Source organism: Belonocnema kinseyi, chromosome 9 (genome assembly GCF_010883055.1).
Source record: "Belonocnema kinseyi isolate 2016_QV_RU_SX_M_011 chromosome 9, B_treatae_v1, whole genome shotgun sequence".
Taxonomy (NCBI): domain Eukaryota; kingdom Metazoa; phylum Arthropoda; class Insecta; order Hymenoptera; family Cynipidae; genus Belonocnema; species Belonocnema kinseyi.
In genome coordinates, this window is record NC_046665.1 from 49,402,139 (window position 1) to 49,425,909 (window position 23,771).

At 30.8% G+C, this 23,771-nt stretch overlaps 1 protein-coding gene across 1 annotated transcript in view; it reads left to right on the forward strand.

Moving 5' to 3' along the window:
- Window positions 1-12,272: 12,272 nt before the first annotated feature.
- LOC117180533 overlaps window positions 12,273-23,771 on the forward strand; it is a 23,370-nt gene continuing 11,871 nt past the window's right edge. Inside the window, exons 1-3 of the mRNA XM_033373030.1 lie at window positions 12,273-12,525; window positions 18,989-19,161; window positions 19,733-19,824. Of these exons, the coding sequence (XP_033228921.1) occupies window positions 12,321-12,525; window positions 18,989-19,161; window positions 19,733-19,824 (470 nt within the window). The 5' untranslated portion in view covers window positions 12,273-12,320. The remainder of the gene's footprint in view (window positions 12,526-18,988; window positions 19,162-19,732; window positions 19,825-23,771) is intronic.

A 23,771-nucleotide genomic window follows, 5' to 3' on the forward strand; every position in this document is an offset into this window, starting at 1 on the left:
CTACTTACAGCATTTCAGTTAGACCGAGGCTATGCTTTTTCAATTAGAGTAATAATAATTTAAAGTGCTAATAAGTTAAAGTTTACAACATAATAAAATACTTTATACGTTTCTGCACGTATTCTGTAGAAAGTCAAGTAACTAAAACATGTGGAAACACTAAAATACGTATTTCATATGACTCAGGACATAACTTGATATATTTATTTTGCATTCCCAGGAAAAAGGAAAAGATAGAAAGCGAGTCGGTTTGAATTGCGTAACTGTCATTTGCAGATTGAAAAAATGAAAATCAAATCGGTTGGCCACATTTTTAATCTGTCACGTATGCAAGGTGATTTAAATCCTTCATTCCGCATTCGATAAAATGACAACCAATGGTAAAAATACGATGCACATATATCAATTTTCAATGAGTGTGAATCTGCCAAGTGTAGTTTACCTCAGGCTATGATCAACCGAGCAGAATAAGCAGATTACAATTTTAAAGAATTATATTGTTTCGAATGAGAAGTATGAAATAATAAATTTGAACAGAACAATGCAGATTAAGCAAAAATTAAAGAAAATCAAATTCATTAACATTTTGTAATATATTATAATTGATGCAACAATTTATTTATAAAATTAATAATTATAAAGTTGTAAGTTTCTTTTTACAATAATTTCAATAGACTATCCTGTGCAGGAATGATAAAATTTAAACTGAAAGCGTCAGTGCCATTCACTTTAATCAGTGCATATGCTAGTGACTGCAGGGAGTGCACGTGTCAGAAACAAATTCCGCAATTCGCTCATATCTATTTGCATCCCAAAAGTTCAAATGTTTAGGATTTCAATACCCGCACTTTGTTGTAGATAATTTGTATAAAATAAAACGTGAGTGATAGCTTTTGTGTATTTGAGATTGATATACGGTGAATGTGAAGTTTCATAACCTAAAGGTTGTAACTTGTTAATTTTTCACTTTCAGTAATAACGAGGTTTTATGCGCATAAAATAAAAGAAAAGATTCCGTTTTCATGTGTAAAATATATAAATTTTCAAAATTCAGATGTGTTGTGATGTAAATATGTGAAAAACAATGTTCAAAAACATCAATAAAAATGCCTGAAAATAAATAGTCTATAAATAGTAGTAGACTGTGTATGCCACGATTTCCCATAATGCTGCTTATTTAAAAAATTTCTAATAATTACTTTTTTGTTATTAATCTAATTAGTACAAAATCTTGATCTGTAAGATTCAGGGTACCAGAGGCATCCTTCATATCAGCGTTGGCATCAACTTCTACGATGGTTCTCGTTTTCCTAGGTCTTCTAAAGGTTTCTTTGGACTACTTTCGATATCCATGACTTCCGGTTCATCATGTGAAGAGTTCAAACGCTCCGATTAAATGATGATCTTAGACTTTCTGGACCTTCCATGTTTTTTCGGTTCACTTCCTTTCTTCAGCCGACCTTCTCGAATAGTCAATAGACTACATTTTCGACACTGAACGCCTTGAATCCTCCCAGATAACAATTCGCGAGGGCGCACGGTAGCCCCACGACGTGTGAGCACGGTGTCGCCAAGAACGCAAGCACTATGTCTGCACAAGCTGAGGGTAATGAATGTTCAACCAAGGTGAGCACACTGGGTATCCACGACGTGCAGAACAGTGTGCGGCCGTTATGTGTCCTCACATCGCAGGTTTTGTGTGAGAGCGAAGTTTAGAAAAATATATATTTTAATATAAAATAAAAAAAACATTTTCCGGTTTTTAATCAGATTCCCACTATATGGTAACGATTGTAATAATTTGTAAAGTCAAACATTAATAACTCTCATCAATAATTTGCATAGAATTTGGAAAAATATATGATAAATTTTGGAAAGATTTTTTTAACAAAGAAGAATTAAAGATTAGAAACCCTTTTATTACAAAGATAATATTTCAATTTTTTCTATTTAATAATGGAAATTCATTTTTACAGGATAATGGCATGAAATCTATCATATGTTGAGTTTGAAAAAATATTTTTCAAATACACAGAAAAACGCTGGTGTTAAATTTTTTGCAGCTCAAATTTCATTGGACTCCCAATGATCATTTGAGAGAGTTTTCAAGTCTCAAATGTATTCCTCTGAACGTAGGTGCCCATGTGGGCATCTAGGGGAAAGTATCATTTGGAAACTGAATTTTGGCTCATGCAGAGTTCTGGAGTCCTGAACCGCGCTGTCAGCCACCTGAATACCTGTCAAAGCAACTATTCGCTTTGCGATATTAGCCGAAATAATTGTTAATAAGGAAACCAATTGAAACAGTATTTACTTAATTTTCAAATTTCTTTCATTTAATAGGGCGTACCAGTCACTTAGAATAAAATTATAACTTTCTAATGCAACTTCCAAAAGTTAGGTTAGTCATGTCCGTCGACATTTAGACTAAAGCCGGGATGTATAGAAAAAGTCATGACCGTCTACAGATACAATAAGGTATTTTCACTCTGATCACTAGCTCACTTCACTTCGTTGAATACTGAGAGGATAACAATTGACCAAATGCATGAGAATCGGTTAATTTTTGCTCTATTTTTCTAATATCTTCGTAGAAAGTAATTTTTCTGTATAAGTGCAATTGAAAAATAGTTTTTCTTTTTTAGGGACTATTTAATGCAATAATAAAATGATAATAATTTTCATTGATGCGTGCGTTAGGGCTGAACGCTGCTTGTCTACCCTTTAAAGCGCGATTAAAAATTACATTGAAAAACAATTCTTGTAATTTACGTAAATAATTATTAAAATATACACAAGAATGCATACAAATTTTGTAACTTTTGATTTCAGACAAGAAAAAAATTTATAACACATATTTGATGAATAACAGTTTATTTTCATTAAATTTGAAACACTAATATTTCTCAAAATATTTGTTAATAGATACATTTTTTTAAAATATCATATGATATTTCAGCAGCTTGATATATAGAAGCTAATTACAGAATATAATAGTGATAATATTTGAATAATTCTAAAACAAAATTTCAGATTGTTCTTTTCGATTGAGACGTGACAAAACGACGCTTGAAGTAAAAAAAAAATAAAAAAAGAAAGCATATCTAAAATGCAGTCGTGATAATTTAGGTATTTGTAGGTTATATAATTATATTCTCTTTGGAATTCACTAAAAGTAAACTGTTATTAATATATGTGTTATATTTTTTTTGTCTGAAATCAAAGTTACACAATTTTTATATATTCTTGTGGATATTTTAATAATTATTTACTTATGTTACAAGAATTGTTTTTTAATGTCATTTTGAATCGCGCGCCCAGTGCGGCCAATGAGTGGTCAGTCCTAACGCAAGCGCAATAGCTCAGGGTGCCTACATTGGCATCATTGGTGCACAGTACAAACCTGAAAAATAAATCAAATCAGCCGGCAGGAAAAAGTTGGGATATGAAAGCCTCAATAAGGTATTTTCACTTCAACCATCAGCTAACTTCACTTTATTAAAAGCTGAGGGGGAAAAATGGATCAAATGCATGCAACAAAAACTATATTACAAATACTACTTATATAGAAAAAATTACCTTTTACGAAGATGTTAGCAAAATAGGGCAAAAATGAACTGAATCCCATACATTTGGTCCCTTATTTTCCCTCAGCAATCTACGAAGTGAAGTTAGCTGTTTATTGAAGTGAAAATACCTAATAGGCTTTTATCTTATCAGTTTGAATGTTCCCGCCGCTATATTTGAAACATTGCAATGTTTCACGAAACTCCCAATGTTTCATGAAACTTTTCATCAGGCTAAAGTTTCATGCTTAAGGTATCCAAGATACCTTAAAAATTCCGCAGAAAATCTAGTGGAAATTTTTTCGAACGACCAGGCATCAATTGCGATGCAGACGGTCACGACTTAGTTTTAACATCCCAGCTTGGTGGTTTGAATGCCATATAGTAGGTTTTGACTAACCTAACATTTGGATATTACATCACGCCAAGTACTATTTTTATTCCAAGACAATTTAGTCGCTGGTAAATGAGAGGAAATAAAAAGTTAGGTAATTATTATTATAACTTGACCGCTTATTAACATCTGTTTCACTCAAATAACGACCGACAAAATGATCTTGATAGGTGACTTACAGTTCGTAGACGACACTTCACGTTGCACTGGATGAGAAAAGACAGTGTCTAAATGATGCTTTTCCCCTAGATTCTCCGAATGAACCTGCGTGGCTCAAATTTGTTGCAACTCTATTGAACACCGATTTCGGTGTACATTGGAGGATCGGCGATTTTCTGTGTAAGGGGCCGACCAAGTATTACGCAAGCATAATATTCCCCGCTGTTCCCCCCCCCCCCCCCCAACCCTTAGAAGAATGTTTTTGTATAAGGAATATACAACAATAAGCATCTACGTAAACTCCCATTCGCCTCTCAGAATGCTTAGGTAATAATTGAATTTTTTATAATTGAATTATTGATCGAAACAAAAACATTTCTTACTAAACTTTGAATTCCTAACTCTACCGAGGTGCGAATAGACCGTCGGCCCACGGTCGGGCCAACCGTCGGACGGTCGGTCCAACATTGTGCGCCACTGGTCGGGCCAACCAGCTAAATGATAACAGTCAACCGCCTTTGGCTTCTCTACGCCGAGCCAACATTTGGTCCCATATATGGGCCATCTATTAAGATGACGCCGGCCAAACCTTCGACAAAAATTAATTTAAAAAAAGTTATTTTTAAAATTATTATATAATATTCACTTTTTACCATTACTAAATACATCATTCACACACACGGTTATTTACACCTTTAATCGCACGCTTTAACGCTTTAAAACATCTTACTCGTCCAGGATTCGAACCCTAAATAAACTAGTGTATTTTACCACGTACTCTAAGAAGAAGAACTATCGAAGAACTTGAAGTTTGTTTACAAAAACTGTGTGTTGTATTTTCTTCATAGATTAATTTCGAAAGAGGGTTGACAAATTGGGAAGCTATACTTTGAAAATATTCAGTGTTTGATACTTTTTTAGAATTTTTAAATTTTTCAGGATTTAAAATGAACTTCATTATAAATTAAAATAGATACATTTTGAATATACAGCATTATTCAATTAATAATTCTGAATGTTTCATTTCGACTTTCTTAATTATGATATTGTGTCACAAATTAACAAAGGTTTTTCATTTTTGTTGATTTGAATTTAAAGTTGATCATTTAAAAGATATCTAAATAATAAATATTTACCCTTAAACGTCTCTATTTTTGGTTAAGAATTTTTAATGGTTTATTTTGAATATTTATATATTTCTACGAGTAACACACCAATCCGACCTCCCAATAATACGAGCAGATCAACTGCGGCCGAAAGCAAATCTATCGAAATGAAGTAGGTTATTTGCACCCAATGTTACGGGCACATGTGACGTCAGCTGACAGACCAACTCTTGACCACAGTTGGGCCGGCTGCAGTTTCACGGTCTTTTTGTAACAATCAACCAGAGTTTATCCGACGGTCTGCTCATACTCGGGCCAATGTTTGACCGACCATCGGGTGCATCAAGGGGACTTCCGACTGCTGTATCCAGAGTCGGACCAACCGCATTATTGTGATCGTAACGACTAATCTGCCACAATTTATTCGATTGTCGTACCATAGTTGGGCCAGAATTGGGCTGACGGTCGGCTTTTCGCTCGCCGCCGACGTCCGTCGCCAACGTCGGTCCGACCATGGCAGCTTGAAAACATCTTACTCGGCCCAACTCTGGTTACCGTAAATCTTCTACTATAACAGGGCCGACTTTAGGTCGATGGTCAAGCTCTGACATCCGACCGAATTTCGCACCTGGGTAGCTTTGCATAAAATCGGATGATATTTGAAATTACGTTAACGATTGGATGAAAATTCTTTTATTTAACTGGCAGTAACAAAATAAAATATATTGCATAATGTGTTAATATTATTTTTTTTCAATATTGTTCCGAAAACTGAGTTGATTAAATAATAATTGAGAAGCTGGATCGTATAAGGACACATACTTATGTACCCATTTTCGATCCAGCCCTTCAATTAATAAAAAATGTTTTGAATCATTGTAAATATGTGTGGACGGTTTGCCGATACGCGCATGCCGATACGACGTGCGCTGCATATGCGACGCATATGAGGTCACATAAGTCAGCATTTTCTCCATCTCGACGTATCGATCATTCTGCAAATCGTGAATACACCATGCGGGCTTAGTTCCAATATATTTTTATCTAGGCTGAGATTGAATGTTGAGTCATCTTATCCCCAACTCGTTTAATGACAGTTTTTAACAGTTATGGAAAAACTGTTTTGGAATTGACCGACGGTTCTTAATTTTCCAATAATTTAAAACCTCTTTCCAATTTTTCTTCAACTGCCGAAATACGCAGATATCCAATGATTGAGTAAAATGCGTTGAATTTGCCTGACTACCTAAATCATCACCAATTACGCAGTTTGTTGTTCTGGTAATTTCTTGAGAAATGGTAGTCATACTTTTAAAAACCAGTCTTCAAAGATTTCCATATCAAACCATCCACTTTTATTTTGGTTGTAATGAGCTTCTTCATTTCCTCCTCCTGTAAGATTGTAGGATAGAGATGATTTGATTTATACACATTATAAGGAGGACGAAGTTTAGCAATTCCAGATACTGCGAACATGACGCTTATGGAAAATTGAAATAAATCAATAATTCTTTATGCATGTCGGAAACCTCTTCTGACGATATGTGTGCTTCCAGAATCATGTGTAAAATTAGTCTCATCGTAATTAATATTATTTTTTCAGATATACCATTAGGTGAAATCTCCAGGTTGCCGCAATAATAATTTATACTTTCGTCATCAACTTTTGATCTGGATCTTTTGATATCCTCAGTTTATGTTGTCTCTTCTGATTCGGCTAAAGTACCTGAGGATGGCTGTTTCAAGGCTGAAATACATCTCTGGCATTGGCGCAGAATCGGCCAAGTAAAAATTTTCAGAGTCTCAGTACTATGATAACAATCATTCAATTGTTTTTGGGAAAATCTAGTTATCATCATACAACTACGTATCATCCGAATATTATTTATAATTACAAAAGTGTAAGTTTAAAACTTTCTGTTACATCTTAATACCCACTATTGCTATACTCCAAAGATATAAGAACAAAGTTATTGAAAAAATAAATAATAATTACAATTGCGAGTATTTTATCTATAAGTGTTAATGGTGCAGCTTAGAAGAAATACATTTTTAAATAGTATATCCGAAGTAAAATTTCTACTGCTACGGGGTTTCGAACCTACACCTGTAAATGATTTGAAATTTTCTTAGCGATCCTAAGAAAATGTATTTTCCTAAAACCTTACAAAATTCTTCAAAGCTTCTTTGTTTTGAAAATCTTTGATAATATACATTCTGTTCTAAAGTTTTGGAAATTTTGTCAAGACTGAAATTATCCTCGAATGCTTTGAAAACTTCTAAGCGTTGTCTAAATCTTTTAAAATGACTCAAAGTTTTCCTCAATTTTGTTTAATTCCTGCCAAAATAAAAAAAAAGTTTCTTAAAATACATCACTTTCTTTTTTTATTGAAATATTTTAAACTGTTTTAAAAGACTCCAAGGAATTTTCAATAGATTTAAAGGATTTAAAAGGATTTCAAGTGATTTGAAATATTTTTTAGTATTTTTAAGTATTCTAAGGAACTTTCAAGCGATTTAAAAATTTCAAACTGTTTTCAACAAATTTTAGGGGGTTTTAAATATTTTTGGGTATTTTAAACAATTTTAAGGAATTTTCATTAGATTCCCATAATTCCAAAGGAAGTTAAAGGGTTTAAAATATTTCGAGGCATTTTTAAAGATCCTATAAGGAATTTCAAGGGTTCTCAAAAATTTAGCGTATTTTCAAAAGATTTTAAAGGATGTGAAATGTTTTAGGGTATTTTAAATGATTGCATTAAAAATACGAAATTCTGACGAAAAACAATAACATAATCAAATTTTTTTTTAAATTGTGAATCTTCTTTTAAATGAAATGATATTTGAATGAAAATGTCCATTTCTGAAAAAAAAAACATCTTAATTTGAAAATTGTAATTATTGTAAATTTTACTATTTCAAACAAAAGTCGTTGGATATAAAATTGTTGAAACACTGTGAATAGCATTTAAAATATACCTAATAACTTCTTATTAAAAATACAAATTTCCTAAGAAAAATTGGTATTTTTAACTTAGTATTTCTAATTTTGGGGTTTAAGCAATATTAAATGTCTATTTCTGGCAAGAATGCATATATAATCAAAAATCGAAAGATGTTCAAAAATAGTATATCTTTGAAATCTAATAATTTTTCATTATAATAAAACTAATTTGCCGGCGAATAAAACATATGTAACCTAAAATTATTCGAAATTCGTAATTTTTATTTGTAATCTAATCATTTGTGTTAAAAAGAACCTATTTATATTGTAAAATACTAAATAACTTAACCAAAAATTGTCCTTAATAGGGACTTTTGTTGATGATTTTTGTTTAATGAATTTTATTTTAAATGCCAATTTCCTGTGAAAAAGCTAACCTAACCTAAAATTGGTGTAAAGTTAGTTTTTTTTTAATTTACGATTTTATATTAAAATTCTTCTTTAGAAATTCTAATTTCCAGTGGCAAACACTAACATAAAACGTAGACGAAATTTTCAATAATTTTCAGATAATTAGATATTTTTTATTTAACTGTGCAAGAATACATAAAAATAACAAATCTTTTACCAATCATTATTTAAAGGAATTACGTCTAAATTTAATATTTCAAATTGATATAAAACAACTTTAATTCATTAAAAGCGAATCATGTTTTTAACGACAATGGTTGCGAGATTTTCGAGACATGCTGTTAAATCACTTGTTTTTAGACCTCCATGCTGGAAGTAAAAAGATAGAGATCCTATATTTTCAAATAGTCTTGAATCTTTATGATAAAAAGAGATAGATAAAATGAATCCAATTCTATCTCTTTGTTAATTAAAATTCACGTCTATTTCAATAAACTGAAAATCTACAAAGTTCAATTAATAAATTTCTTGTTTTAAGGTAAATGTACGTTTTGTTTAAATTTATTTAATTAATAACAGCCTGACATTTTTTTATATAATAAAATAGCACTTTAATCGCTTTTATGAAGTAAAAAGTTCTTTAAATTTTCGATTACTTTTTTTTATTTCAATAGATTTGAAAAATTATATCCATTTAGAGAATTTTGACTACAATAAAAAATTCCAGAACGTGTAATCAAAAATAACAATTTTACTTCTTTTAATCGTATAAAATCAATTTATTAATTTTTATCTTGAATCTCATTTGATATTTTCAACATAAAAAACTATTAGCGCATATTTTATCATAGCACCACTTTCATCTGGTAACAATTCTTTACAAAAGGTTTATTTACTTTGTTCCTTAATATATACTTTTTAAAATGATCTTTCGTTGTCAATTTTGTTGGAACAATTAAGAAATACGATATGGAACGATCCCAGCAAAAAAATCCGGCATAGGAACCTCGGAGGCTGCAGGACATGTTCCTGGACACGATCCTGCACACGACCCTTCACAGGAAATCTTGACGGTTCTTGTGTAAAAATTTGGCGAAGGAAACTTTACACGATCCTGCAATGGGACCTGAACCGACAAGGAACATTTCAATAACCGAGTATAGGTACTTGCAGTGATCCCAACTTTGGCATGTGGACGTACTGGGCTTGCGCTAGGAGGAACAGAACGTGATATCCCGTTACCATAGCATGTAAATGAATCCACGCCTAAAATCATTCTGCGAAGGAACCTGTACAGGGTCATTTAAATGATAGCTTGCATATAGGTTTCTTTGCAGGATCACGTGCAGTTTCCTTCGCCAAATTCATGTGCGGGTACCGTGAAGATTATATTTACAGGTCGTGTGCAGGAGCATGTCAAGAATCCCACGTATTTCCCTTACAGTAAGGCGTATCGAAAAAAACAAAAAGTTTGCGCGAAGTTCTAATACAATGAAATTTTTCTGTTGGGAGTCAAACATATTTTTCTAAAGTTTCATAAAAAAAAATTCCTTCTGTTTCCGCATCGTAGATATATTAAAATATTTTTACTCTCCCTAAGTTGACTTTAAAGTGTTAAAAAATTGAAAAAAAGTCGACTTTTTCGCTATTTTGTTAGTGTCAGTAAGTTTATCGACTATTTGAGCATATAATGTGTGATATACATTAATGCAAATGTATATGCAAAATGTTGCAACACTAATAAATATATATATATATATATAAAGAGAGAGAGAGAGAGAAATGTTTTTGAGTGTACCTAGATTTATAACTGTATAATGAGAAAGTAATTTAAATCATTCTCATCTGACCAGAATGATGCTAATCATTTAAAAAAATCATCCGGAATCAAATTCTTTGCTAATTTCTTAGCATTACTATATATCACTTCCATCGACCATGTGACCATCATATGAGTGTGTATTACATATTACTTAAAATTTATTCGGAATAAAATCAAATACAAAAATAGTCGGAGCATATATTAGCTTGTTATCATGTCCCTCATTTTATTTTATTCAGCATATATCTAAAGAAATATATGATACTCATATGATGGTAACATGATTGATAAGTGATATAATTTTAAGAAAATAGCGAAAAAATTACATTATGCTTTTTTCAACCTGTACGATATTCTGGTCGATTTATGAAATTTCAAGGTCACTTAAATAGGGAAAAAATATTTAAACCATTTTTTGCTATGAAGTTACAAATGGACTTGCTTCGAAAAATTTTGTTCATAATTTATATACCGAAAATTAGTTTTGTTGTCGAATAAAGTGGAATATATCACTTTTAATTAATTTCTTATAATTGAAAGACTATACAAATTATTTTAATGTCAAAATTCCTTTTATATTATTGTTGCAACATTTTGAAAATACATTCCTTCCAATCTATATCACACATTTTACCCTTAAATAGTCGAAAAATTTACTGTGATTTTAAGATAATAGCGGAAAAGTTGACGTATTTCGATTTTTTGAAACTTAATCAATAAGGGAGCGTGAAAAATATTTTAATTGAGTTATCTCTACACATGTATAAATCGACTAGCTTTAAACTTATGTTATTAATAATTCAAGTCTCACAAAAAAAAATTGTTGTTCAAATTTGAAGAAATGCATTGTTTTTTGTGGTCTTTAGTCGGAATAGCAGCGTAATTACACATTTCAATTTGAAATCCGATTTGATGTTTGGATAACAGCAAGACGGTAGCATGTTTTATTATTAGGAATCAAAAAATATTGCTCAGCTTATTTTGATTTTGTGTAAAATTAAATTATTTGAGTGACAACTTTTTTGCGATATGCCCTACTGCACAGGAATTTTCATCTGGGATTAAGATATTAGTTCTATCGTTTCTTACCGATCTCAATTGATTATTTCTATAAGGGAGACTAAGGGATAGAAAAAAATTTTCCTTCACTGAAATGTAAAGAAAGAAACAGAAAAATATCCAGATTAGGGATAGGAGAAGATAGCGTTTTAGGAATCCAAGGTCACCCATTAAGAAAAAATAGAAAAATTCTATATTTTCCTATCCTTCAATTTCTATCATTTTCAATCTTCCCAGTGGGCACAACATTTTAGAACGTAATTGGAACGTCCTAAAAACGTTTTTTGAACGTACAAGTCAAAACACGTCATTCGAACGTTTTAAAAACTGTCCTAAGTCAGGCCAAATAATATTCTTAAAACGTTTTATGTTCCAATTACGTCTTTGAAACGTCTCTGGAACATTGTATGTTTATGAAACGTTATATGGACTGACTTAGAACATTTTTATGACGTTCTAAAGATGTTCTTTAACGCTTGTGCCTACTGGGTTTCTACTTCCAGCAGGGAGATAGAATAGCAAGACGTAATATTGAATAAAAAATTGCCATTATTTAGCACATTTTTTTAACCTAATTCCTAAATTGAAGCTATTCTGTAAGAAAAAAAGGTTTAATTCATACTTGCCATTCGCCTCATTAGTCATTAGAGGAAAAAACTGTAAAACATTCGGAAGAAACTTGCAGCTCGTGTTGAAATATAGCAAATGGTTTTTGCACATGTATAATTAATTGCTGACTATTGAAACTGTGACGTTTCAGATAATCATAACTCACTTGCTCAGAGTAAGATCTATATAAAGGTGAAGAAAAATATGACCTCAGTCAGTTTCACGGTGATCTGCAGTGAGATTTTCCAAAATGTTCAAAATCGCTTCATTTTATTTTCTACTATTCACTATTTTTTCTTATGTGGTGACTGAAGAAACAAAAGATACTTATTCTGACAAATATGACTACATAGACGTTGATGAGATTTTGGCAAATCCACGAATGGCAGATACTTACTATAAATGTTTTATGGATCTTGGACCATGTATAACGGCAGATCAAAAATTCTTTAGAGGTATGGAAATTTGTAAATTATTTTTTTGCTTTTATAATTACTATATTTCCATATTTTAAGTACCAAGTATACAATTCTTATAAAAATGGAAGCCTTCTTTGAATTTTTATAAGAGATTTCAGTTTCGTAATGTTTTCAATGAAAGCTCATTACATGAGTATTAATTTGTAGATGCAAATTTTATGGAATCCAAGGATTTTAACAAAAATTTGAGAGATTTGAGGGAATTTTTATGGAATTTTTTAGATTTGAAGGAATTACAAGGATTTTAATAGATTTAATGGAATTTCAAAAATGTACATGCATTTTAAAGAATTATGTACGATGTACAAAGTATTCATAGCATACAGAGGAATATTCACAGCATTTACAAATTTTTTAAGAGATTTAAAAATTAAATAAAAAATCACGTTATTTCGAAAGATTTCTAGAGAAACCGAAGTATTTTCACGAGTTTTGGAGAGTATGAAAATATTTTGATAGGATGTCAAAGATTTAGAGGAATTTGAAGGGATTTTTATAAGATTTAAAAATATTTTACGTGATTTCAAAAAATTTTTAAATATTTTCAAGGATTTTAAAGATATTTTCACACATTTTAAGAGATTTATATGAGTTTCTATCATTTTTTTAGGATTTAAACGGATTTAGGTGATTTAAAAATGTCCCAAAGTATAACTACAGATTTTCGAGGATTTCGGAAGATTGAAATCATTTTTAAAGCTTTCAATCGTATTTTAATGATTTCAAAAGATTTGCAGACTTTGAAGAATTTCAGGGAGATTTTAACACATTTTCAGAAATTTAAATTGGATTTGATGATTTTACAGGATTTAAAAGAATTTTACAGGATTTTACAAGATTTTAATTAATTTTTAAAGGATTTATAATTTTTAAGGGATCTCGTAATATTTCGAAATAATTTCCGGAATTTCAATAAACTTATATTTCAATGTGATAATTTTTTTATATATGCCGAAAATATTATTAAAAATATAAGTCGAAATTTGATTCGCATGAGTTAAACTATTTAAAAAAGTGATCGTTTTCCTTCAAAAATTTTTGCTTTAAAACCAAATTTTTCTTTTAACTGATTTTAAGAGATTCTCGGGGAATTTTATGGGATTTAAGTGCTTTCAAGAGAATTGAAAAGGTATGAAAGGATTTTAAGAAATTTAAAAACAATCCAAAGTATACCTAGTGGGCAAAAAAATTAAGGATATTCTAGGGACGTCTTTGGGACATCACTAAAAAGTCTTTTATAACATATCTTTTGGTCATCCTAGGGATGCACTTGTCTTTAGGTCATCTTTAGGACATTGACGTCCTAGAGACGTTGATTGACCTGACATAGGACGTCCTAGGAACGTCCCAAAGACGTTCTTGGGACTTTCATAGTTTTGAGTCCAATGGGTAGTCACAGATTTTCGAGTGTTTCATAAGATTTCAATTTATTTTTAAAGATATTTCAAAGATTTCAGGGATTATCGTAATATTTTGAAATATTTAATGGAATGTCAGCGATTTTAACTGATTTTAAGAGATTTTAAGGTATTTTCATAGAATTTTAAAGCTTTCAAATAATTTCAAGTATTTCAAAAGATTTTAATGGGATTTTAACTAATTCTGACAGATTTAAATGAGTTTCAACTATTTTACGGTATTTAAAAGGATTTTAGCTGATTTTAAGAGATTTGCAGTTATTTTTATGCAATTTTAAAGTGTTCAAGTGATTTCAAGGTATTCAAAGATTTCAGGTAATCTCAAAGAATGTTTAAAAATGTTCACAGTTTAAAATAGATTTCAAAAGATTTCACAGAATTTAAAAAAAATATACAAAGTTTTTAAAGAATTTTCAGGTTCCTTTAGCACATTCTAAGATTTTTAAATGGATTTCGATGACATATTTCACGATATTTAAAAGGATTTTAACTGATTTTAAAAGATTTTTTGGGGACTTCCCTAGTCGAAATATAGGCCCTACTTTAACACTCTTCACGCTAATATTTGTAGGGGCTAAGGTTGTAAAGCAGAGCAAGAAGAAGACTTAGTGACATTTGCGTAATGTTTCAAGTTATTTTGCACACGGAAAAAAATATCCATTAAATTTTATAGAACTAATCCTATAGTAGAGGATACGCTGGGTAGTTTAATAAAAGTTAAAATCTTCTTTGTTTTACATTGCGTTGAACTAGTTCCGAAACTGTAGAGAACATTTATATAAAATGATAACCGACTTTTCGCCACAAAAAATTAATCTTCTGTATTATTATATTATTAATATTATACTATAATATTTGTTTACATGTTTAAGCACAGAATTATTGAACTATTATACAATCACCCTATCAGTTTCGCATGCCTAACGCCTAAAGCCTCTCGACTAGCCTATAGCTTGAAGTATGAAACAAAAATCTGAAATATAACCTGCAGCTGCGCAAAGCCGTCTGCAAATTTTTGTGACCCATTCTGTGAAAAATATTGCTACGCTTATAATAATGTATGTAATAAGATTTTAGATTTTAGAAATATTACAAATTGTGATTGTATATTTTATGTGCTTAAACCAGATTTAAACTAAATACAAAGTATTTCAAGATATTTTAAAAGATTAAAAAAAATTTAACATATATTTTTAGAAATTTAATAGATTTTAAAGGATTCCCACAAATTTCCGAGGATTTCAAAAGATTGAACGGACTTTGAAGAAATTCATTAAAAATTGTTCAAAATTACTTAAAATCCCTTAAATTCATTTAAAATATCGTGAACTCTTTTAAATAATTCGAAATCTTTCGAAATTCGATTATAAACTTAAAATTTTCTTTCAATCAAATAATTCCCGTTAAATCCCTTGAAACTCCTTAAAATCTCTTTAAATACATAAACATATTTTTAAATTAAATCTTATTTAATTTAAAAGAATTTTTAATTCCCGTTAAATTATTTCGAAATTCATTAAAATCCTTTTAAACACTTGAACATATTTCGTAATTACACAATAATACATAAACTCTTTTGAAATTTCTTGACTTTTTCAAAGTTAATTTGGAATCTTTAAAAAGTGGTAGAGCGCGAAGGGAAATTCAGGAATATTTCAGAATATTTGTGAATATTTCCGGATATTTCGGAATATTTTGGAATATCAAGAATATTTAATATTATACAGAATATCAAGAATACCAAGAATATTGAAAGAATATGTGTATGGCAATATTTAGTGAATGTATCAGGAAGATTGAAGTGATTGACCCGTCGGCATATAGAAATAAATTGGTTTAAGAATATTACATTTTAAAGAAACATTGGGAAAGTTTAATTATAAATTTAAAAATTATTATGTTTTATGTGATTTGAATATAAAACAAATCATTGAAATTTTAAAGGCTTTGATCATAAAAAAGTTTCGATATCACAATTTTTTGTGAATATAAATTTTGTCAGTTTAAAATGAAGTTCAAAAACTTTAAGTTTCAAGGTTCTGGAGTACAATTTTTTTCATCTTTAATATTTCCCATTTAAAATTATTATTTAGTTTAAAAGTTTGTTTAGTATAATTCAATTCAATCATTGATTTTATAACAATTCGCCTAATTATCTTGTAGTTCAAATTATAATTATGTTCTGTAATAACAATTTTAAATTCTAGAATTTCAGAAGCTTCAACTTTGAAAGTTTCAATTTATTTTTCAATATTAAATTGTCAAATCTTGATCGCTTTGAATTTATAATTGTTCAAATTCAAAAGTTTGCAATTGTTAATTATTTAGTTTTGAACGCTTTTAAGTATAAATTATTTTTAATGATCTAATCTTATAATATTCAATTTTTAAGGTTTTGACCTTGCCCTATTTTCTAAATTTTTAATCTGAAATCATGCAATTTCGTGATTCTTCAAGTCAAAAGAAAATTGTATGAAAGGAAAATCTATTTCTTCAGAATGTGTGGTAACTAATTTGGAGTTATTTTTTGTGGTACAGAAAAAACTCAATACAAAAGATTTGAATCTTTCTTACCTTTTTGTTTTGACGTTTCTTCTCGTGTTAAAACCATTTCGATGTTATCACCTTAATATTTATTATTTAAAACGAATTAAACTGTTGTTTTCACAAACTCTGGTGTTGGAATTTTAGAGTAAACAACAACGTATCTGTAACGAGGGCGCAGACGTAGATGCTAGGAGGGCACATATTTTGTGCGTTAAAATTTAAGAGCGTTAAAAGAAAATTTAAAAATTCTACGGAGAATATGCAGCTTTAAACGAGACATAAGTAAAACTCAGGAATATAGAGATAAGACCTTCAATGTAGGGGCTGAAGCTTATACAGAAGCAAAATAGAATGAAAATATCTTTAGGAGTGGCTACGTAGGAGCTAGTAGAATAAATAGCCGCAAAGTAGGTACAATACTTCCACTTGGAGCGTCAAAGTAAGGCCTATATTTCGACTCGGGATATTTTGTGAAATATTTTTTGAAAAATGTAGATTGCCCTTAGAAGTTCTCTGAAATCTCTTAAATTATTTAAAAATGTTTTGTAATACTCCTGAATTTTTTAATACTACTTTTAAATTTCTAGAAATTCTTGGAAATCCATTGAAACCTTTAAAAATGTTGTGATTTCTCCTGAGATATCTTGAAGCCCGTCAAAAACTTTTAAATCTTTACAAATCTTTTAAAGTCCATTGAAATATTTTTGAATACTCATTAATCCTTAAATTATTTAAAAATAGATTCCTGTTCTTAGAGATTTCTCAAAAACTCTGATAATATTTTGAAATACTTTGTGAATCCCTAAAAAATTTAAACTACTTTTTAATTCCTAAAAATTCTTGGAAATCAATTGAAACGCATACAAATGTTGTGATATGTCATGAAATATTTTTAAACCACTTGAAAAAGCTGTACATTTGTTAAAATATTTAAAAATGAATAAATTTAAAAACAAATTTATCTTTCTGAACTTCAGAAACATTCATTTTGAACATTTTAAATATAAAATTATTCATCTTTTAAGAATTGAATTTGAAGTGAATCGATTTTAAAAATTTTCTACTTACAAATGACCAACTGTCAGGGCCTGCAATTCGAATCTATTTTTTTAATGCTGTGGTAATAAGGTTCTCATGAGAAATTATTAAATTTTTAACGTTCTCAATTGTAATTTTCAAAATTTTGCTAGTTGTGAATTTCAATTGAAAAATTTTTGAATTTCAATATAAAAAATATGTTGAAAATTATAGTTTAAAGAAATTTGGTCAATAATTTTACTCATTATCTAATATTTATACCATTAAGATGTTACCCCGATTCTTTTACAAATACTGATTTATTTAAATAACTTTTATGTGTTCAAACAATTTTTTTGGAATAAAATTGTTAAATGTACGTTTTTTTGCGATCAAGCACAATCAGATATTGTTAGAAGCAATATTTTTCATTGAAGACATGTACCAACTCTTTAAAAAATTGATTGTTATTTACTTCCAAATATTGATGAAAAAGAGGTAGAAAACTCCTTTTTTTCAATTTAGTAAACTATTTGAATAATTATTGAATATTTACGTTATTTATTTACTTTATTTATTTATACTTTACATTTAAACAAACTCTTATTTATTTAAACAATTATTTGAATAACAATAAGACATTTAACCACTTTTTAACAATTATTATTTCCATGAAAATTATCATCATGAAAAAGAGAAAGAAAACTCTTTTTTTCAGATTGGTAAACTATTTCGGTTTTTATTAAATATTCACGTTTATTAAATTTATATATTACATTCAACAAACTCTTATTTGTTTAATTTTGTTTAAAATTTTTTTCTTCAGACATTAATCAACTTTGAAACAATTGATAATTATTTACTTATAACTGTTGATAGAAATATTAATTTATTATGCCTAAAGAAAAATGTGGTTTGATTTTAAGAAAAAATACCAGTATGAACAATTGAATATTACTGCTTTGAAAAAAATCACTGAATTTTTACAGTGATACATTGTTTAAACAATTGTAGTTACATCTAATGATGTAACTAATCAATGAAAATATGGAATATATTTGATTACCTTTGTTAAGAATTAGAGTTTTCTAAAAATTTTCTTCAAAACTTACAAATGCACAATTATCAATTAATTAAAGAATTTCAAAATAACTTTTTAAAACATACCCAATTAATTGTGAAGAATAGAATATTTTTTATAGTCATTGGAATAAGTGGTTTAAACAAATATTAATACTCTTGACAATAACTAGCTTTCTCAATAATCGTAGAAAAAACTACCTTCTATTTATTAATTGAACAAATAAAAATCATTGAAAAATAAGAATTGTTTAAATATTTGAAAATAATTAGAAAATTTAAATTATTTTTTAAATTAATTTTTTGTTTTTTAAACAATTCTTATTTATATAAAAATTTTTTTTCATAATTAATTAAAATTCTTTTTGTCCTTCCAGATTTTATACCAGAGGTTTTCGCAACTCAGTGCAGAAAATGCACTGAAAAACAAAAAATAATGTTCGACAAAACTGCTGATCACTATTCATCGAAACTTCCAGAAAAATGGGAAGCTGTTATCAAAAAATACGTTATTGATCGAGCTGGTTTAGGTACCGACAAAAAATCAATGTAAAGGAAAAAAACAAATTTGTAATTATAATTTTATAATTTTTATGCAATGTAATAATTTTTCAGAATTATTGTAAATTAATTTAGTAATTTCTAGAGGAATAAAAATATTTTCTCTTACCTTTTAAAAAACAAATTACTTTTATAGCCTTCCCAAATATTGCAGAAAAATATATTTTTTTAAAATTAATTTACTATTAAATTTGAATACCTCAAATTTCTGCATCTCAGACCAAAGTGCACATCAAGATTCCAGGAATTTGATCTGAAATCGCTTTATTACTTTATTTACAACTTTGATTTGTTATTTAATATACGAACTGAAACATTTGCTATTATAGGTAATATGGATTTCAAAATAGTTATTTATATAGTATTCATTATGATTTATTATTAAAATCGATTTTTTTAAAGTGATAAATAATTCGATAGGTCATCTTGTTTCTTTTTTATATTTTAAGCCAATCTTCTCCTTATGCAAAATACATTTGATGAGAGTCCGATTACAACCGGTTATATCTACATTACAAATTACTAACAAAAAGTTTGAATTGCATCGATATGCCTTTTAGCCTATTCCTGCTGGCCAACAGAAAAACTACTATTGGCGAGAAAATTCGAGTCCTCTGGCTTTGACGTTGAAAAAGTGCGTGAAGAAAAAACGGTAGGTTGATGAAAGAGGTATCATTTTAAAGGTGCAAATGTTGTACTTTAATGAGCCGAAAAGTAATATTCCAAAAAATTGTTCGCAGCTTACAGATCTGAAAATCTGATGAAAAGTAAGAAAATTTGATAGCTTTTTAAAAAAGTGGACTTTGAAGCATAGTTTTTCATTAAAAAAGTGATATGAACAATCTGACAAAATTCATGGTGGTACTTTAAACATTTCTGAACAGATTGCCGTGGAAAAATTTGCAAAATATAAATAATTGTTCGTTTTTTGTGAATAAATATGCGACCGAACTATTTTCAGTTCTAATAAAGTTAATGAAGTGATTTAAATTGGGGGTAGTTAGTTGAACTATCTGTAATAATTTACAATTTGAAGGAAGTATGTGCTTCTAGTTGTCTTCGTACAAATTGCGATATTTGAACTCAGTTTTTTATATAGGAAAGCAAGTGCGTGAGCAGTGGCGTAATTACAACCGTGTAGGTCCCGCCGCAGAAAGGTTTTGGAGGCCCCTCTTATAAAATTAAAAAGCAATCAGCGTATAAGTGTAGCTGAAATACATTTTAAAAAATAAAATATCTCACATAGTTCTTTTTATAATATATTAAAAATTATATTTTATTTTAAGCAATTTATATCATAAATTATACATAGTTCTGACTTAAAAATTAATATTGATTTAAGAATTGACTTTTTGCATTCTATTCCGTAAATAGGATTTTATCATTTTTAATTTGCTGAAAGTCCTTTCGCAAGTTGCTATACTGTAATATGCAGAGTTAAATACAATCTTAAGGGATTACTTCTGAAAAATCGCTTTCGATGAAGCTGTATTTAATGAGTAAAGTGCGGAAAACATCTTTTACTGTTGACGTCTCATTGAACCCGTTACTATTTAAAAATAGGATAAAGTTGATGACTTGTAAGAGGAATTCTTTTGTGAAATCCTCATGATATCGAATCTGCCATTTCTCTGTCAACTATGTATTCATAATGTCTAATTAGACCTTAGAAACCTTAAGGTGTGATTAAAGACATTGATTTTTAAAAATTCTTCTCTAATATCCAAATGCTTCTTACGCTTTGGTCTCTGTTTTTCTACAAAGACTGGTTCAATAATCCATTTCGAGATATTTGTGTAGCCTCTTCTTTACACTTTTCATATTCAAGTCTGTACTTTTTCGAATGTTTCCTTGCAGTTTTTGAGATTTTAAGTGGACGACTTAAATCTATATTTTTTGCTTGAAGTAATTTTGATGAAACATTTACTTCGTTTATTAAATTGGAAAGCATTGTGCACATCATTATGAATTCAAACTTCACCACCTTATTTTGAATAATAGCTGCTTGTAGCTGAATTAATGCATAAGGTTACGTTTCTTCATTAGCCGAGAAAGAAAGAATCTAGACAATTTTAAATAAAATTTGTTTGTTTTTTTTTTTTTAAAGAAGAGATTATACCATTTTAGGAAAAATTTAAACCAGTTTGGAAGATCGTTAGGACCGTTCAAACCTTGAAAAAAATATAAATATTCAATAAATTTTCATATCATGTCACATGCGGCAAGTCTCTCTGCAGCAAGTCCTATCTGCGGAATGTAACATCCGAGGCATGTCACATCTGAGGCATGTCACATCTGCGGCTTGTCACATCTGCGGAATGTCTCATCTGCGATATGTCACAACTGCGGCATGTCACATCTGTGGCATGTGACCTCTGCGGCATGTCATATCTACGGCATGCCTCATCTGCGACATGTCACAACTGCAGTATCTCAACCCAGCGGCTTCTCTCCCTTGCGGTATTTCCCACTGTGAAATTGACATTTTTGCGGAATCTCTCACCAGTAAATATTCTTCCAGTGGCATCTCTCCCTTCCAAAAAATGTTTAATGCCCAATTGAAAATGACTGAACTGCGGAAAGCCTCCCGGGACTAATTGTCAGACCTGCGGAATCTCCTGCCAGCGAAAAGTCTCCCCAGTGGCATCTCTCATCCGTGGAAAAATGTTTAAGTCCACAACAAAGTGGAAAAAGTGTGGCAAGTCTCTCACGACTGATTGTCATACCTACGGCATCTCTCGCCCGCGGCAAAACTCCCCAGCGGCATCTCCCATTCGGGAAAAATTTTGCAACCCACATCAAACTGGCAAAAGTGCGGCAAGTCTCCCAGGATTAATTGTCACATTCGCGGCATCTCTCATCAACGGCAAGTCTCCCCAGCGGCATCTCTCCCCCAAGAAATATTTTTAAGCACTTCCAAAGACGACGTAACGACGACAAGCCTCCCCAGCGGTATCTCTCTCCCGAAAAAATTTGTTAAGTACTTCCAAAGGTGGAACAACTGCAGCAAATGTTCCCAGCGGCATATCTGTCCCAACAAATTTTATAAGTAGTTTCTAAAAATGGCAAAAGTGTGGCAAGTCTCGCCAGCGGCATCTCTCCCCCAAGAAAATTTTGTAAGGACTTCTAAAAATGGCAAAAGTGCGGCAAGTCTGCCCAGCAGCATCTCTCCCCCAAGAAAATTTTGTAAGAACTTCTAAAAATGACAAAACTGCGACAAGCCTCCCCAGTGGCATCTCTCTCCCGAAAAAACTTGTTAAGTACTTCCAAAGGTGGAAAAACTGCAGCAAGTCTCCCTAGTGGCATCTCTCCCCCAAGAAAATTTTGTAAGAACTTCTAAAAATGACAAAACTGCGGCAAGTCTCCCCAGCGGCATCTCTCCCCCAACAAAATTTTCTGAGTAGTTTTAAAGATAACATAACTGCAGCAAGTCTCCCCAGTGGCATCTCTCCCACGAGAAAATTTTGTAAGGACTTCTAAAAATGTGCAAAAGTGCGGGAAGACTCCCCAGCGACATCTCTCCACCAAGAAAATATTGTAATGACTTCGAAAAATGACAAAATTGCGGCAAGTCTCTCCAACGGCATCTCTCCCCCAACCAGTTTTCTAAGTAGTTTCAAAGATAGCAAAACTGCGGCAAGCCTCCCCAGTGGCATCTCTCTCCAGAAAAAACTTGTTAAGTACTTCCAAAGGTGGAAAAACTGCACCAAGTCTCCCTAGTGGCATCTCTCCCCCAAGAAAATTTTGTAAGAACTTCTAAAAATGACAAAACTGCGGCAAGTCTCCCCAGCGGCATCTCTCTCTCAACAAATTTTCTAAGTAGTTTTAAAGATGGAAAAAATGCAGCAAGTCTCCCCAGCATTTTTTTTAAACTGACTTGCCGCAATTTTTCGTATTTGGAAGTAGTTAAAAAATTGTATAGGGATAGAGATTCTGCTGGGGAGACTAGCTGTAGTTTTACCGTCCTTAGGACTTATTAGGAAATTTTCGTGGGGAAAAGATGCCGCTGGAGAGACTTGCTGCACTTTTGCCATTTTTAGAGGTCCTTACGAAATTTTCTTGGCGGATAGATGCCGCTGGGGAGACTTGCCGCAGTTTTACCATTTTAAGAAGTCCTTACAAAATTTTCTTGGTGGATAGATACCGATGGGAAGACTTGCCGCACTTTTGCCATTTTTAGAAGTCCTTACAACATTTTCTTGAGGGAGAGATGCCGCTAGGGAGACTTGCCGCACTTTTGCCATTTTTAGAAGTCCTTAGAAAATTTTCTTGGGGGAGAGATGTCGCTTGGGAGACTTGCCGTAATTTTTCTATTTTTAGAAGTCCTTAAAACATTTTCTTTGGGGAGAGATGTCGCTTGGAAGACTTTCCGCGCTTTTGCCATTTTTAGAAGTTTTTACAAAATTTTCTTGGGGGAGAGATGTTGCTGGGGAGACTTGCCGCACTTTTGCCATTTTTAGAAGTCCTTACAACATTTTCTTGAGGGAGAGCTGCCGCTGGGGAGCCTTGCCGCAGTTTTGCCATTTTTCGAAGTCCTTACCAAATTTTCTTGGGGGAGCGATGCCGCTGGGGAGACTTGCCGCAGTTTTGCATTTTTCG